Source organism: Leucoraja erinacea, chromosome 12, assembly GCF_028641065.1.
Source record: "Leucoraja erinacea ecotype New England chromosome 12, Leri_hhj_1, whole genome shotgun sequence".
NCBI lineage: Eukaryota > Metazoa > Chordata > Chondrichthyes > Rajiformes > Rajidae > Leucoraja > Leucoraja erinaceus.
The window spans coordinates 47,588,920-47,604,183 of NC_073388.1; the positions used below are offsets into that span (position 1 = coordinate 47,588,920).

The following is a 15,264-nucleotide window of genomic DNA, read 5'->3' on the forward strand; positions in this document are numbered from 1 at the left end:
GATGACAGTGGAACAACAATGGCAGGTATTTCTAGGAATAATACAGAAGGTGCAGAATCAGTTCATTCTAAGGAGGAAGAAAGATTCCAAGGGGAGAAAGGGACGACCATGGCTGACAAGGGACGTCAGGGACAGTACAACGTAGCAAAGATGAGCGGGAAGCAAGAGGATTGGGTAATGTTTAAAGAACAACAGAAGATAACCAAAAAGACAATATGGGGAGAAAAGATGAGGTAACGAAGAATATCAAGCAGGATAGTAAAAGCTTCTTTAGTTATGTGAAGCGGAAAAAATTAGTTAAGACCAAAGTTGGACCCTTGAAGACCGAAAAAGGTGAATTTATTATGGGGAACAAGGAAATGGCAGATGAGTTGAACAGGTATTTTGGATCTGTCTTCACTAAGGAGGACACAAACAATCTTCCTGATATAGTAGTGGCCAGAGGATCTGGGGTGACAGAGGAACTGAAGGAAATCTACATTAGGCAGGAAATGGTGTTGGATAGACTGATGGGACTGAAGGCTGATAAATCCCCAGGGCCTGATGGTCTACATCCCAGGGTACTTAAGGAAGTGGCTCTTGAAATTGTGGATGCATTGGTGATCGTTTTCCAATGTTCTATAGACTCAGGATCAGTTCCTGTGGATTGGAGGGTAGCTAATGTTATCCCATTTTTTTAAGAAAGGCGGGAGAGAGAAAACGGGGAATTATAGACCAGTTAGCCTGACATCGGTGGTGGGGAAGATGCTGGAGTCAATTATAAAAGATGAGATAGCCGCACATTTGGATAGCAGTTACAGGATCGGTCCGAGTCAGCATGGATTTACGAAGGGGAAATCATGCTTGACTAATCTCCTGGAATTTTTTGAAGATGTAACTGGGAAATGGACAAGGGAGAGCCAGTGGATGTAGTGTACCTGGACTTTCAGAAAGCATTTGATAAGGTCCCACATAGGAGATTAGTGGGCAAAGTTAGGGCACATGGTATTGGGGGTAGAGTTCTGACATGGATAGAGAAGTGGTTGGCAGACAGGAAACAAAGAGTAGGGATTAACGGGTCCCTTTCAGAATGGCAGGCAGTGACTAGTGGGGTATCGTAAGGCTCTGCTGGGACCACAGCTATTTACAATATACATCAATGATTTGGATGAAGGGATTCAAACTAACATTAGTAAATTTGCTGATGACACAAAGCTGGGTGGCATTGTGAACTGTGAGGAGGATGCTATGAGAATGCAGGATGAATTGGACAGGTTGGGGGAGTGGGCAGATGCATGGCAGGTGAAGTTTAATGGGGATAAATGTGAGGTAATCCACTTTGGTAGCAAAAACAGGAAGGCAGATTACTATCTAAATGGCATCAAGTTGGGAAAAGGGGAAGTACAACGATATCTGGGGGTCCTTGTACATCAGTCTATGAAAGTAAGCATGCAGGTACAGCAGGCAGTGAAGAAGCGAAATGGCATGTTGGCCTTTATAACAAGAGGAATCGAATATAGGAGCAAAGAGGAGCAGTTGTACAGAACCCTAGTGAGACCACACCTGGAGTATTGTGTGCAGTTTTGGTCCCCTAATTTGAGAAAGGACATTCTTGCTATTGAGGGAGTGCAGCATAGGTTTACAAGGTTATTCCCGGGATGGCGGGACTGTCATATGAAGAAAGAATGGAGAAGCTGGGCTTGAACACTCTGGAGTTTAGAAGGATGAGAGGTAATCTCATTGAAACATATAAGATTGTTAAGAGCTTAGACATGCTAGAGGCAGGAAACATGTTCCTGATGTTGGGGGAGTCCAGAACCAGGGTCCACAGTTTAAGAATAAGGAGTAAGCCATTTAGAACGGAGACGAGGAAATACTTCTGCTCACAGAGTGTGGTAAGTCTGTGGAATTCTCTGCCTGAGAGGGCGGTGGAGGCAGGTTCTCTGGATGCTTTCAAGAGAGAGCTAGATAGGGCTCTTAAAAATCGCTATTAGGGGATATGGGGAGAAGGCAGAAACGGGGTACTGATTGGGGATGATCAGCCATGATCACATTGAATGGTGGTGCTGGCTCGAAGGGCAAAATGGCCTACTCCTGCACCTATTGTCTATTATATTGTCAGAGCAGTGCTATTGCACCGAATAGCGGAGCAAGCTTGCTATCTATGTTTTTATAGTAGAACACGGGCACCGGAGCAAGGAACTCGGTCAGTGGGAAGGAACTAGAGGGATATAGAGCTTGAGGAACTGAAGCATTGGAAAATTTGGGCTCGGGCAACAACGTTGGCATGACGGTACTAATAGGGACAAATGTACAATAACTGAGGCATTGAGGAAGTACGGGCACAAGAGGATCGAACAGATCTTTGGAACAGAGCATCTTGACAGATATGGGTGGTAATGTTTTTAGAGGGATACGAACAGATGACATTAGCCCTAAAGGACATGTTTCCATGACGGGCGGCGCAGTAGCCCCTCTTGGTGGAGCGACTGTCTTGCAGCACCACAGACTCGGGTTCAATCCTGACCTCGGGTGCAGTCGACATGGAGATTGCACGTTCTCTCTTTGACAGTGTAGGGATGCTCCGGTTTCCTTCCACATCCCAAAAACGTGTTGAGTGGAAGTTGGACGTTGATTGACCTCTGCAAATTGAGCCTGACTGTGCAGGGAATGGATGCAAAAGTGGGATAACATAGGACTAGTGCGAAATGTCCCATATTGTATCTTTAAACCTCAAACTATGACTCTACAACACAGTGGGAAAAATTATATAATGTGATGTGTCTGGAGGTACACACAACGTGTGTGGGGGATGGGGGGGGGGAACTCTCAGACGAACAAGGGAGCATGGAGACAAAGGTGGTGGCTGGGCTTAAGATGAACATGGGAAGATGAAGCTGAGTCATCAGCTGAGGAATGATTTTTCAAAATACAGTTCAAGAGTATTTACGTAATAGTTACACGCACGGGGCATGGAACAAAGCAATTAATAATGCTAATTTTTCAAGCATATTAATGCAACAGCATAATAATAAATATACAATTAAACAATAAATGATCAGTATCCAGACCAAAGGTAGGCAAAAAATGCTGGAGAAACTCAGCGTGTGAGGCAGCATCTATGGAGAGAAGGAATAGGTGACGTTTCAGGTCGAGACCTTCAGACCCGAAACGTTGCCTATTCCTTCTCTTCATAGATGCTGCCTCACTCACTGGGTTTCTCCAGCATTTTTTTGTCTACCTTCGAATTTTCCAGCATCTGCAGATCTTTCTTAAACAAGTATCCAGACCAAAGTAGTCAGACCGTCTGAAGAAGCGTCTCAAAACGTCACCTATTCATTTTCTCCAGAGATAGACAATAGACAATAGGTGCAGGAGTAGGCCATTCGGCCCTTCGAGCCAGCACAGCCATTTAATGTGATTATGGCTGACCTTCCCCAATCAGTATCCCGTTCCTGCCTTCTCCCCATATCCCCTGACTCCGCTATTTTTAAGAGCCCTATGTAGCTCTCTCTTGAAAGTATCCAGAGAACTGGCCTCCACCGCCCTCTTAGGCAGAGAATTTCACAGACTCACAACTCTTTGTGAGAAAATGTGTTTCCTCGTCTCGGTTCTAAAAGGCTTACTCCTTATTCTTAAACTGTGGTTTCGGGAACAAGTTTCCTGCCTCTAGCGTGTCCAAACCCTTAATAATCTTACGTTTCAATAAGATCCCCTCACATCCTTCTAAACTCCAGAGTATACAAGCCCAGCCGTGCCATTCTCTCAGCATATGACAGTCCCACCATCCTGGGAATTAACCTTGTAAACCTACACTGCACTCCTTCAATAGCAAGAATAGCGGAGTCAAGGGATATGGGGAGAAAGCAGGACCGAGATACTGATTGTGGATGATCAACCATGATCACAGTGAATGGCGGTGCTGGCTCGAAGGGCCATATGGCCTTCTCCTGCACCTATTGTCTATTATTACTCCAGCTTTTTGTGTCTATCCAAAGTAGCCCAAACTGAAGCAGGTGGTGCAATCCTTATGCAAAGTCCATATAGTTAGGTGCTGATGCAGATTTGTAGTTAGGGCTGTGGAGTGTGATCAGAGACATATCACAGTCATGAGAACACTGCTCAGCGGTTGAATGGACAACTTTCAAATTTGTTATGGGGACACATGAGACCACAGATGCAAGAAACTAGAGCAAAAACAAACTTATAAGAACTCAGCAGATCAAGCTGGATATATGGAAGCAAAGTGCGACCCCGAGTCTCCCCGAAATGGCAACTGCCGCTTTGCATCGTCTGACACTGCTCGCCGCTGAGTGTTTCAAGTAGTTTGTATTTATGTTCCACATCCCGATATCTGCAATCAAGAGTGTTTTATTATTAAGATGTGGACTCTTATACATTGGCGAGACCAAACGTAGACTGGGCAATCACCTGAACACCTTTGTTCAGTCTGCCTGGACCAACCCGATCTCCTGGTTGCAAAACATTTTAATACCCATTCCCACACTGACCTTTCTGTCCTAGGCATCTTCCATTGTCAGAGTGGGGCTAAACACAAATTGGTGGAACAGCATCTTATATTTTGTTTGGGCAGCTTATGGCACCCAATGGAATGAATATTGGGTTTAAGAAGGAACTGCAGATGCTGGAGAATCGAAGGTTACACAAAAAAGCTGGAGAAACTCAGCGGGTGCAGCAGCATCTATGGAGCGAAGGAAATAGGCAACGTTTCGGGCCGAAACTCTTCTTCAGACTGGAATGAATATTGGTTTCTCTAGCTTCAAGTAACCCTTGCAACCCTTTCTCTCCATCCCTCAACCACCCAAGCCGTACCAGCTTCAAAGTCGTCTTGCTGAATCTCTTTGTACTCATTCTCCGCAAGCACACAGCTAACAATGACCTGTTTCCTTTATTGTCACATTTTTTCATATCTTTCATTCATTTGTTCTATATCTCTCTACCTCACCGTCTATATCTCTCATTCCCCTTTGCTCTGACTCTCAGTCTAGAGAAGGGTCTCGAGTCTATCTAAAAAGTCACCTATTCCTTTTCTTCAGAGAAACTGCGTTACTCCAGCTTTGTGTGCCTATCTTGGCGTTTTATTATCATGTCCCAGATAGAACAATTGCATTCTTACTTGCAGCAGTAAAACAGAATATGTAAACATAGTTCTCTGTAAACAATATAAATAACGAGAAAAAAAAGTCGCTTGGGTGTCTGTTTCAAGTTGCTTTTCCAGTTCTGAGTTCGGGTTGCTGCCAATTCTCTTGCCACGGATGCCGCCCAATCGACTGTGTGTTTGCAGCTTTTCCGATTAATTTCACTTTCGAGTGAATGCGGAGAAGACTACAACGACCAGCATGCCTCGCTCGCTGCCCGGTGAAGCCTCAACCAACCAGAGGCAGGCGGCAGGTCACGTGTGCTTGGCCCCACTGCCGGCGGGAGGGGGGGGAAGAGGGAGGGCGAGGGCGCGCGCAGGCCTCGTGCGCTCGCGTCCGTCCGTCGGTCGGTCGGTCGGTGCGGGCGGCGGGGGCAAGATGCCCGTCCTGCTCTTCCTCATCGACACGTCGGCGTCCATGAGCCAACGCACCTACCTGGGCACCACTTACCTGGATATCGCCAAGGGCGCTGTCGAGCTTTTCATGAAGGTAACAAAAGTACATTTGAGAAATGCCGGGCGGGCTGGGCCGAGCCGAGCCGGGCCTGGAGCGGCGCCTCACTCCCTCACACTGACTCTGTTCCCTCTCTCCCCACAGATGCGGGCCCGCGACCCCGCCAGCCGCGGCGACAGGTACATGCTGGTCACCTTCGACGAGGCGCCCTGCGGCATCAAGGTGAGCGAGCGCCCGTGGGTGGGGACGGGGGCGGGGTGAGGCAGGGTCCCGGGGTTGGAGACCGGGTCGGGGTGAGGCAGGGTCCCGGGGTTGGAGACCGGGTCGGGGTGAGGCAGGGTCCCGGGGTTGGAGACCGGGTCGGGGTGAGGCATAGTCCGGGGGGGCGGGGACAGGCAAGGTCCCGGTAGTGGGGTCCCGGGGGCAGGGTTGGACTGGATCCTAAGGGTAGGGACCGGTCTTGAGTCATTCCCGGGTTCCGGGGGACTGAGTGAGGCAGTGGGGTGAGGACCCGGTCTGAGGCAGGGTCCCGGGGTGGAGACCCATGCCTGGGGCATGTGAAGCCGGGTTCTCGGTTATTCAGGATGGCCGTTTGATTCTCGCTTCTAAGGTTTGATTGCTATTTTCCATTTATTGGCCTTTAAGAATGCAGAAGCAGGAACAAACTATTGACTTCGTGGACTTGGTCTGTCATTACTAAAGTATTGGCTGAAAATTTGCCTTGAACATTTTCTTGCTCTACAAACTGCATATCCCTTGGTTGTTTTCATATGTAGTCATCTTTGCGTATTCAATAATTGAGCAACTGATACATTGGCTCAGCTACCACCTCGACTTCAGGAATCTAGGTTTGAACTTGACCCCCCCCCCCCCGTTAATTGCTCTGATTTTCAGCATCTGCAGCTTTTTACATTACTGAAGATTTATGGATTGGGAAGATAGACACAAAAAGCTGGAGTAACTCTGGAGAGAAGGATTGGGTGACATTTCGGGTCGAGACCCTTGGCTTGGGAGGTTAATTGGCCTTTGTAAATTGCCCCTAATGTGTAGGCGAGTGGTAGAATCGGAAGAAAGTGTGTGGCAAATCGATGATAGTTACAGAGAAATGTTAAGCATGGTGGTATAGGCATGGTGGGCCAAAATGGTTATAAGCAATTGTGAGAATAAATTCTAGAGTAGTGAATTCCAAAGATTGGGGGTAAAGGTGTATTTTGATGTGAATGTTTATTCTCTTTATGTGACATTGGGAAGAATTTGGAGATCCCAGACATGTAGGCTATCATCCAGTATCCACCGTTGAGTCCAGTAAGAATTGCTTCAAATTTGATCACCTCTTATTCTAGGACTAGACTGCTTAATCTATCCTTATTGCACTGCATGTTAACGCACAATTAATTATATGCAAAGCAACCTTGTCATGAAATATTCTGAACATTCTTAACATCAACCTTAAAAAAAATCCTGTTTTCTCTTTGAAAATGAATGGCCTTACCTTGGGTGTTGTATTCTATTGCATTTGTGCTTATTTACTTGTCCTTTACATACTTCTCCCAGTCAACATCGCCATGTTAATGTTTCAGTTCTGAGACCCTTCATTGAACAGCGATTGCAACTTCTTTGTTTTTATTTTCATTTGTACTGCTGCATGTTTGTTTTCAGTGACTTTGTACTTCAGTGTATCTTGGTTGCCATTTAAATATTGCTTATCCTACTGAAGTGGATAACTTCGCATTTATTTATGCACACTGCCCAGGATCTGCTGTGGACCACTTGCCCAATTTAACTAAATTGCCTTGAAGCCTCTTTGTATCCTCCTCACAATCCTATTCGGTCTTGTTTTATTCAGTTTAGTTTGGTTTAGATATACAGTGCAGAAACAGGTCATTCGGTCCACCGAGTACATACCGACCAACGATTCCTGCACATTAACACTACCCTTCACACAGTATGGAAATTTATACCAAGTCATTTAAACTACAAATCTGTATGTTTTTGGAGAGTAGGAGGAAACTTTTTCGTTGGGCCTCACTTGTTGTCACAGAATGGTGAGTCATTATGTAAAAGAATATGTGTGTTATGATTGTGTTTATAATTTGTTTGGTTGTTTTGTTGTTTGTCTTTTGCATAAAAGTCCGCGAGCATTGCCACTTTCATTTCACTGCACATCTCGTATGTGTATGTGACAAATAAACTTGACTTGACTTGACTGTGGAATTCTCTGCCTCAGAGGGCGGTGGAGGCAGGTTCTTTGGATGCTTTCAAAAGAGAGCTAGATAGGGCTCTTAAAAATAGCGGTCAGGAGATATGGGGAGAAGGCAGGAATGGGGTACTGATTGGGGATGATCAGCCATGATCACATTGAATGGCGGTGCTGGCTTGAAGGGCCGAATGGCCTGCTCCTGCGCCTATTGTCTATATTGAAACTGAAGTTCTTGGAAAAAATGCAAGCAGGTCACGAGGAGAACGTACACATTCCATTCAGATAAGCACCCATAGTCGGGATCGAACCCGGGTCTCTGGCACTGTAAGGCGGTGGTTGTACTGTGTTGCCACAGTGGAAATATACTCTTCATTTCCATTGTCTAAATCATTGATATTTATTGTGAATAGCTGAGATTAAGAATTAATTCCTGAAATACGATTTCTAAATGGAGAGAGAATCCAGACACCTAAAAAGTTAATTTGCAAGTCGAATCGGTAGTAAGGAAGGCAAATTCAATGCAAGCATTTATATCAAGAGGACTGGAATAAAATAACAGATGTAATGTCGAGGCTCTATAAGGCACTGGTCAGGCTGCATTTGTTGTACTGAGAAAGGATGTGCTGGATCTGGAGAGGGTAAAGAGGAGGTTTACAAGAAAGGTTCCTATCTGTTAATCAATTTTCCATCTGCAATATATTGGCTTTAATCCATGTGTTTTAGTTTTGAATACTTGCCACTTAAATGAGACTTTATCAAAAGCCAGTAGATCTGAAGGGCAATGTTTTTGCATAGAGGTTGGTGGTTATATGAAACAAGGTGCCAAAAGAAGTGGTAAAGGCAGATCTCAACCAGTCTCCAGTAAAGACACTATCCCCAGCTCCTAATTCCTCCGCCTTGGCCTCATTTGTGCCCAAGATGAGGTGTTCCCATACCAGGACATCTGTGATGTCCTCATTCTTTAGGGAATGGGGGTTCACCACTTCCATCGTAGATGAGGCCCTCACAAGGGTCTCTTCGGTAGCCCGCATTTCCATTCTTGCTCTCCCTTCCCCCAGTCGCAACAGGGACAGATTCCCCCTAATCTTCACCTTTCTCCCTATCAGCCTTTGCATACAGCACATACTCCTCCAACATTTTCACCAGCACTAACGAGATCTCACCATGAGCCACACACGAGCCAAATCTTCCCGTCTCCACCCCTTAATGCTTTCCACAGAAACTGAATTGACTCTTGGTTTCACATGTGTATAGAATCTTAAGATTTGGATGTGATATTTGCATGACTTTAAATTTAGGATCTTTTAATTTTACCAAATACATCAAGCATTCAAACTATAAATGAGAAATATTCATTGTTTCTATAATTTAAAATATTTAACCATACGGTATACCCAGAAAACACCTGACCTTACTGAATTTCACATGAATTTAGGTTTTTACATGAGTATTAAGTATTGATATTTTCCAGGCTGGCTGGAAGGAAAATCATGCAACTTTCATGAATGAGCTGAAGAATCTTCAGGCAACTGGACTCACTACACTTGGTCAAGCCTTGCGGGCATCCTTCGATTTACTAAATTTGAACCGTTTAGTTTCAGGAATAGATAATTATGGTCAAGTAAGTACAATCAATATTTTAAAAAGTAGCTTGGTTCACATCCCACCTGTAACTGTTTTGAGATAATCTACTTCCAAAAGCATTGTTGATATTGAGTATTGTAGTTGAGACTCTGCTTGATTTTAGAATTTGTAATGCAGTAATGTTGTATTTTGAATTGATGCTCTCTGGCATTCAGTTGCTGAAAAGCACAATTTAGCCTTTAATTCTGTGTGTGTGTGTATCTGTTGTTTGTTATATTGATTTATTTGTTAAACCTTTTTAACCATCTTAACATTACTTTATACTATAAATCTATTTTTCTGATTGAAATTTTTATCTTATCCACAAAAAAGTTCAGACATTTTTTTGTTCATGGACTCCTTGACGCATTCTGGATCTCCTTGTCCCAATCATCTTGCTGATCTAATTTCTTGTTGGTTCTCTCCAGCATTCTAGGTTACCCTCGGTTAGAATCCATGCCCCAAACAAAGCCCTAGATAGTTACAGAATTAAATTGCTTGGAACTAGGCCCATTGGCCAAACTTATACATACCGAATAAGTGATATATCTGAACTCATCCGTTTTGCCTATGTTTTGGCACATATTCCTCCAAACCTTTTCTATCCGTGAACCTGTCCAAGTATCTTTTAAATGTTGTAATTGTACTTTCCCAGGCAGTTCATTCGGTATACTCTCCATCCTCTGTGTGAAAAAAGTTTCCCCATAGGTGCCTTTTTAATCTTTTTCCCTATCACTTCAAATATATGCCCTATAGTTTCGGAAAAACAAAAACCAAATGCTGGAGGAATTCAGCGGGTCAGGTAGCATTGGTCGAGGGAAATGGACAGACAGCGTTTTGGACCCAGACCGTTCTCCAGACTGATGGAGTAGAGGGAAGAAAGCAAGTAAAGAGGTTTAGGTTGTCAAAAACTGGCGACTGATAGTTGGATACAGGTTTGAAGTGGTGATTGTCATTTGGTTATAGCAAAGCTGGTCAGCTGGTAATAATAACGAGATAACAAAGGCTAGCGGTGAACACAGTGCCGAATAAGAAGGATATACGAGTGAAAAGTAAAGAGGGAGGAAGGGTTAGAAGGTGGAAAAGGAGAGGGCACGGGAGAGGACGGGAAGGGAAATAAAATGAAAATGGGGAACTTGGAGGGGTGAGATGTTCAAGAAAAAAACTGCTGATGCTGGATCAATCGAAGGTAGACGCAAAATGCTGGAGAAACTTAGCGGGTGAGGCAGCATCTATGGAGAGAAGGAATAGGTGACGTTTCGGGTCGACACCCTTCTTCAGACTGATGTCGGGGGGGGCGCGGGAGAGAGAAAGGAAGTAGGCGGAGACAATAGGATTTGTAGAAGAGCTGGGAAGGGGAGGGGAAGGAGGGAGACAGCAAGGGCTATCTAAAATTAGAGAAGTCAATGTTCATACTGCTGGGGTGCAAGCTACCCAAGCAAAATATGAGGCGCTGTTCCTCCAATTTGCGCTGGGCCTCACGCTGGCAATGGAGGAGGCCCAGGACAGAAAGCTCAGATTAGGAATGGAAGGGCTGAGCAACAAGGCAATCAGATTGGTTAACATGGACTGAACGGAGGTGTTCAGCGAAGCGATTGCCGAGCTTGCGCTTCTTCTCGCTGATGTGGAGTAGTTGACACCTAGAACAGCGGATGCACTAGATGAGGTTGGAGGAGGTGCAGGTGAACCTCTGCCTCACCTGGAAAGACTGATTGGGTCCATGGATGGAGTCGAAGGGGGAGGTATAGGGACAAGTGTTGCATTTCCTGTGGTTGCAGGGGAAAGTACCCGGGGAGGGGGTGGTATGGGTGGGAAGGGAAGAATTGACCAGGGAGTTACGGATGGAAAGGTCTCTGCGGAAAGCAGAAAGGGGAGGAGATAGGAAGATGTGGCCAGTAGTAGGACCCCATTGGAGGTGGCGGAAATGTCGGAGGATTATATGTTGTATGGGGTTCCCCTTACCATTATTGATGAGGCTCTCACCAGGGTCTCCTCTAACCTACAGTACTGCTCTTACTCCCCTTCCCTCTATTCATAACAAGGACAGAGTCCCTCTTGTCCCCAACTTCCACCCCATCAGCCGTTGCATACAACATATAATCCTCCAACATTTTCACCACCTCCAACGGGATCAAAACGGTTGATGAGAGGGGGGGGGGGGGGGGGGTTCCTGAAATTCGACGGGTCAATGATCATACTGTTGGTTGGCTACCCAAGCACAATATGGGGTACTGTTCTTCCAGTTTGCTAGTGATCAGGCTCCGGCAGTGCAGGAGGCAAGGAATGGGGTCAATATGGTAAGGTGAGTTCAAATGGCTAGCAACTGGGAGCTCCAGCTGGTCTTTGCAAACAGTGTAAGTGAAATAGTCGCATCATCCTGTTGCGTTTGGTGCTCTCAATGTGGCATCCTCTGCATCAAGAAGACCAAGTGTGGACTAGACGACTGTTTTGTCGAACTCTTGCTCCGCATCTTTGACTTTCTTATGAAGGCAATCGTGCCATATGGTGCCTTCGCCCTGTCCAGCTGTGCTGCGACTTTCAAGGGACCCAAAGTCCCTCTTTTATCTACATTCATTAGTACCCTACCATTTACTGTATATATCTCATCTCTATTTGACTTCACAAACTGCATAACCTTCAATTTGTGAGGTAATTTCTATCTGCAAACTCCTTGCTTATGTTACCATCTGGTCTATAACGTATTTTAGCCTTGGACAACCTTCCTTACTATTCACAACAACAATTTTTGGCTTATCCGCAAACTGGCTAATCATTCCTATGTTCACATCCAATTTGCTTAAAATATATTATAAGCAACTGATCAACGTAATAGGCTATTGGTTGCAGACATCCAATAATAAAATCGCTGGCCTTCTCCTAATTTTTGATCTGATTATTTTAGTTTATTATTGTCACAACGCACATTGAAAATCTTTAGCTGCATGCTATCCAGTCAAAGAAAAAGCAGCACAGTGACGCAATGGTAGAGTTGCTAGGCCAGAGACTAGGGTTTGATCCTGACTACAGTTGCTGTCTATCCGGAGTTCGTACATTCTCCATATGACCATGAGTTTTTCTGGGTGCTCTGGTTTCTTCACACATTCTAAAGACATGCAGGTTTGTAGATTAATTGGTTTCTGTAAATTGTCCCTAGTGTATAGTATAGATTTAGTGTTTGTGTGATTGCTGGTCGATGCTGACTCGTTGGGCTGAAGGTCCTGATTCCACACTATCTCTAAACTAAACTCAAGATTGAGTTTGCAAACATGATTGCAAGCAAACCACCCAAAGTGTATAGATAGTCATACAGCATGGAAACAGGCCCTTCGGCCCAACTTACCCATATCGGCCAACATGTCCCATCAACACTCGTCCAACCTGCCTGCGATTGGATCGTATCCCTCTAAACTCATCCTTTTCATGTACCTGTCTAATTTTTCTTAAACTTTGCAGTAGTACCTGCCTCAACTACCTCGCCTGACAGCTTGTTCTATGCACCCACCACCCTTTGTGTGAAAAAGTGACCCCATGGGTTCCCATTAAATTTTCCCCCCCTAACCTCAAATCTATGCCCACTGGTTCTCGATTCTCTTACTTTGGGCGTGACTGTACGTCTACCTGATCTATTCTTCATGATTTTGTACATCTCTATAAGACCACCCCTCATCCTCCTGCACTCCAAGGAATAAAGTCTTAGCCTGCACAACCTCTCTCTGTAGCTCAGACCCTTGAGATAAAAGTACAACATTTAGTGCAAGATAAATTCTGATTATGGATAGTTTAAAGGTCTCCAACGAGGTATATGAAAATTATCCAGCTCATCCCATGTGCCATAACCTTTTGGACCAATCTACTATGTAGGACTTAGGCAATACCTTGCTAACATCCAACCACGTTTTGAACAGCGAGTACAATTTGTTGCCATCAAACCGGAGATGTAGGGTTCCAAAATTTAATAAGGTTAGACTGAAGCGCTCTTTTGTGCAGCAGTCAATCCTCGAACTAAATACGGCGCTTAATCCCAGATCAAATGCACGCTGTTGGGCCTTAAATGTTGTCTTCTGTTATTGTAATGTTCTGTTGAATGTATGTATTTTTGGGTCCTGTCTTGATGTCTTAATGCTTGTCTTCTCTCGTCTCTTTTGTCTTTTCTGTGATGCTGTAAATGGAGCTGCTGCGATGCAAAACAAATTTCAGACTTGCTCTGACAATAAAGTAATATTGTATCGTATGTAGACAATGCTTACCACTTTGCCATCAATTGCATCCTACGTCATTCATCTTAGTCACATCCTCAAAAAAACTCACATCAACTGAGTGGGGCAGGATTCCCCCTGTACAATACCATGTACATAACTTGGGTTGTAATACATTTGGATCTTCTCCCTACCATTCACCAAGAAGACAGCTGACTACCCACCTATGGTTTATTTAATTGATTGCTTTAATAGCCAGAAATCTTTCTGTTTTGAAAGAACTCGGGTGTGGAGAATTCCAAAGACTCACCATCCTTTAAAACTATTAAAAAGGTCTTCATTCAAGGTGCTTTTGGCCGAGGTCACGATTTGATAATATTGTAAGTTAAAAGAATCATTTGAAAAAGTCATGAAGCAAACAATAGTTTCCTGATTTCCTTTTCCTGTTTGTCAGTGACCTTTTCTACAAGAGCGATTGGTTCTATTTACTTTCAGATATTTGTTGTGGAGCTATGAACAAAGCTAGTGAGCCCTTGCTGATGTCTGTGAAATCCATGTGCCCCATTCTATATTTGTGGTTTGTTTCCTGCAGGGGAGGAATCCTTTTTTCCTTGAACCATCTGTTATAATCACCATCTCTGACGGAAGCAAAATGACAAATAATGGCGGTGTGCAAGAGGAGGTAAAATAAGATCATTGTCTCATTTACGCTTTGTGGTTGTAGCTATGAATTTAGGCATTACTTCTTTGGAAATCAGGAATCTCCTGTTTTGCCATATCCTAATGGCTTTATTATTTCTGCTTTTTCTTTTCTTGGTTTCAATATTGGTTATCCTGTGATATTGAAAAATAAGTGAAACTGGCCAGAAAGGTTGTAAGTGAATGCAGTTGCTGGAGGGAATAGGGATCGTTGATTAGGGCTATAAATGGAATGATGGGAAGAGAAGGATGACTGATGAGGTCCATGGCACGCAATCATATTTTCAAATGCAATTATTCATAATTAGGCAAGGAATTCTGCTTGGTTTGTGCTGAGAAATATAGCACGCTAATGCCTCTACTTCTTTCGAGGGCTTAGGAAATTTGGCATGACCCCGACAACTCTCACCAACTTCTACCGATGCACCATTAAACCCATTTTATCAAGATGCATCACAGCTTGATTTGGAAACAGCTTCCTCCAAGTGCAAGAAATTTCAGCGAATTGTGGACGCAGCCCAAACCATAACACAAACCAACCTCCCTTCAATTGACTCCGTTTATACCTCACAATGCCTCGGCAAGGCTAGCCTGTTAATCAAGGATGAGTCCCACCCTGGCCATTCCCTCTTCTCCCCTCTCCCATCACTCAAAAGTTATAGAAGTGTGAAAACGCACATCACCAGATTCGGGGACAGTTTCTTCCCAGTTGTTATGCAAGTGAATCGTTCTACCAGAACCAGAGAGCATTGCTAAACTACTATCTACCTCATTGGTGACCCTCGGACTTTCCTTGATCGGACTTTGCTGGCTTTACCTTGCACTAAACGTTATTCCTTTATCATGTACCTATAAACTAAATGGCTCGATTGTAATCATGTATTGTCTTTCTGCTGACTGGTTAGCACGCAACAAAAGCTTTTCACTGTAGCTCGGTACACGTGACAATAAACTA

At 44.3% G+C, this 15,264-nt stretch overlaps 1 protein-coding gene across 3 annotated transcripts in view; it reads left to right on the forward strand.

Annotated features, from left to right (window-relative positions):
- Positions 1–5,433: 5,433 nt before the first annotated feature.
- The window catches only part of ints6l (integrator complex subunit 6 like), an 80,639-nt gene continuing 70,808 nt past the window's right edge, over positions 5,434–15,264 (forward strand). For all 3 annotated transcript variants that reach the window (XR_008724367.1, XM_055644105.1, XM_055644106.1), the window contains exons 1-4: positions 5,434–5,627; positions 5,736–5,813; positions 9,263–9,412; positions 14,203–14,292. Coding sequence is in view for 2 of the 3 variants with exons in the window: in XM_055644105.1 (XP_055500080.1) it covers positions 5,517–5,627; positions 5,736–5,813; positions 9,263–9,412; positions 14,203–14,292 (429 nt within the window). In the remaining variant the exon portion in view is untranslated. The remainder of the gene's footprint in view (positions 5,628–5,735; positions 5,814–9,262; positions 9,413–14,202; positions 14,293–15,264) is intronic.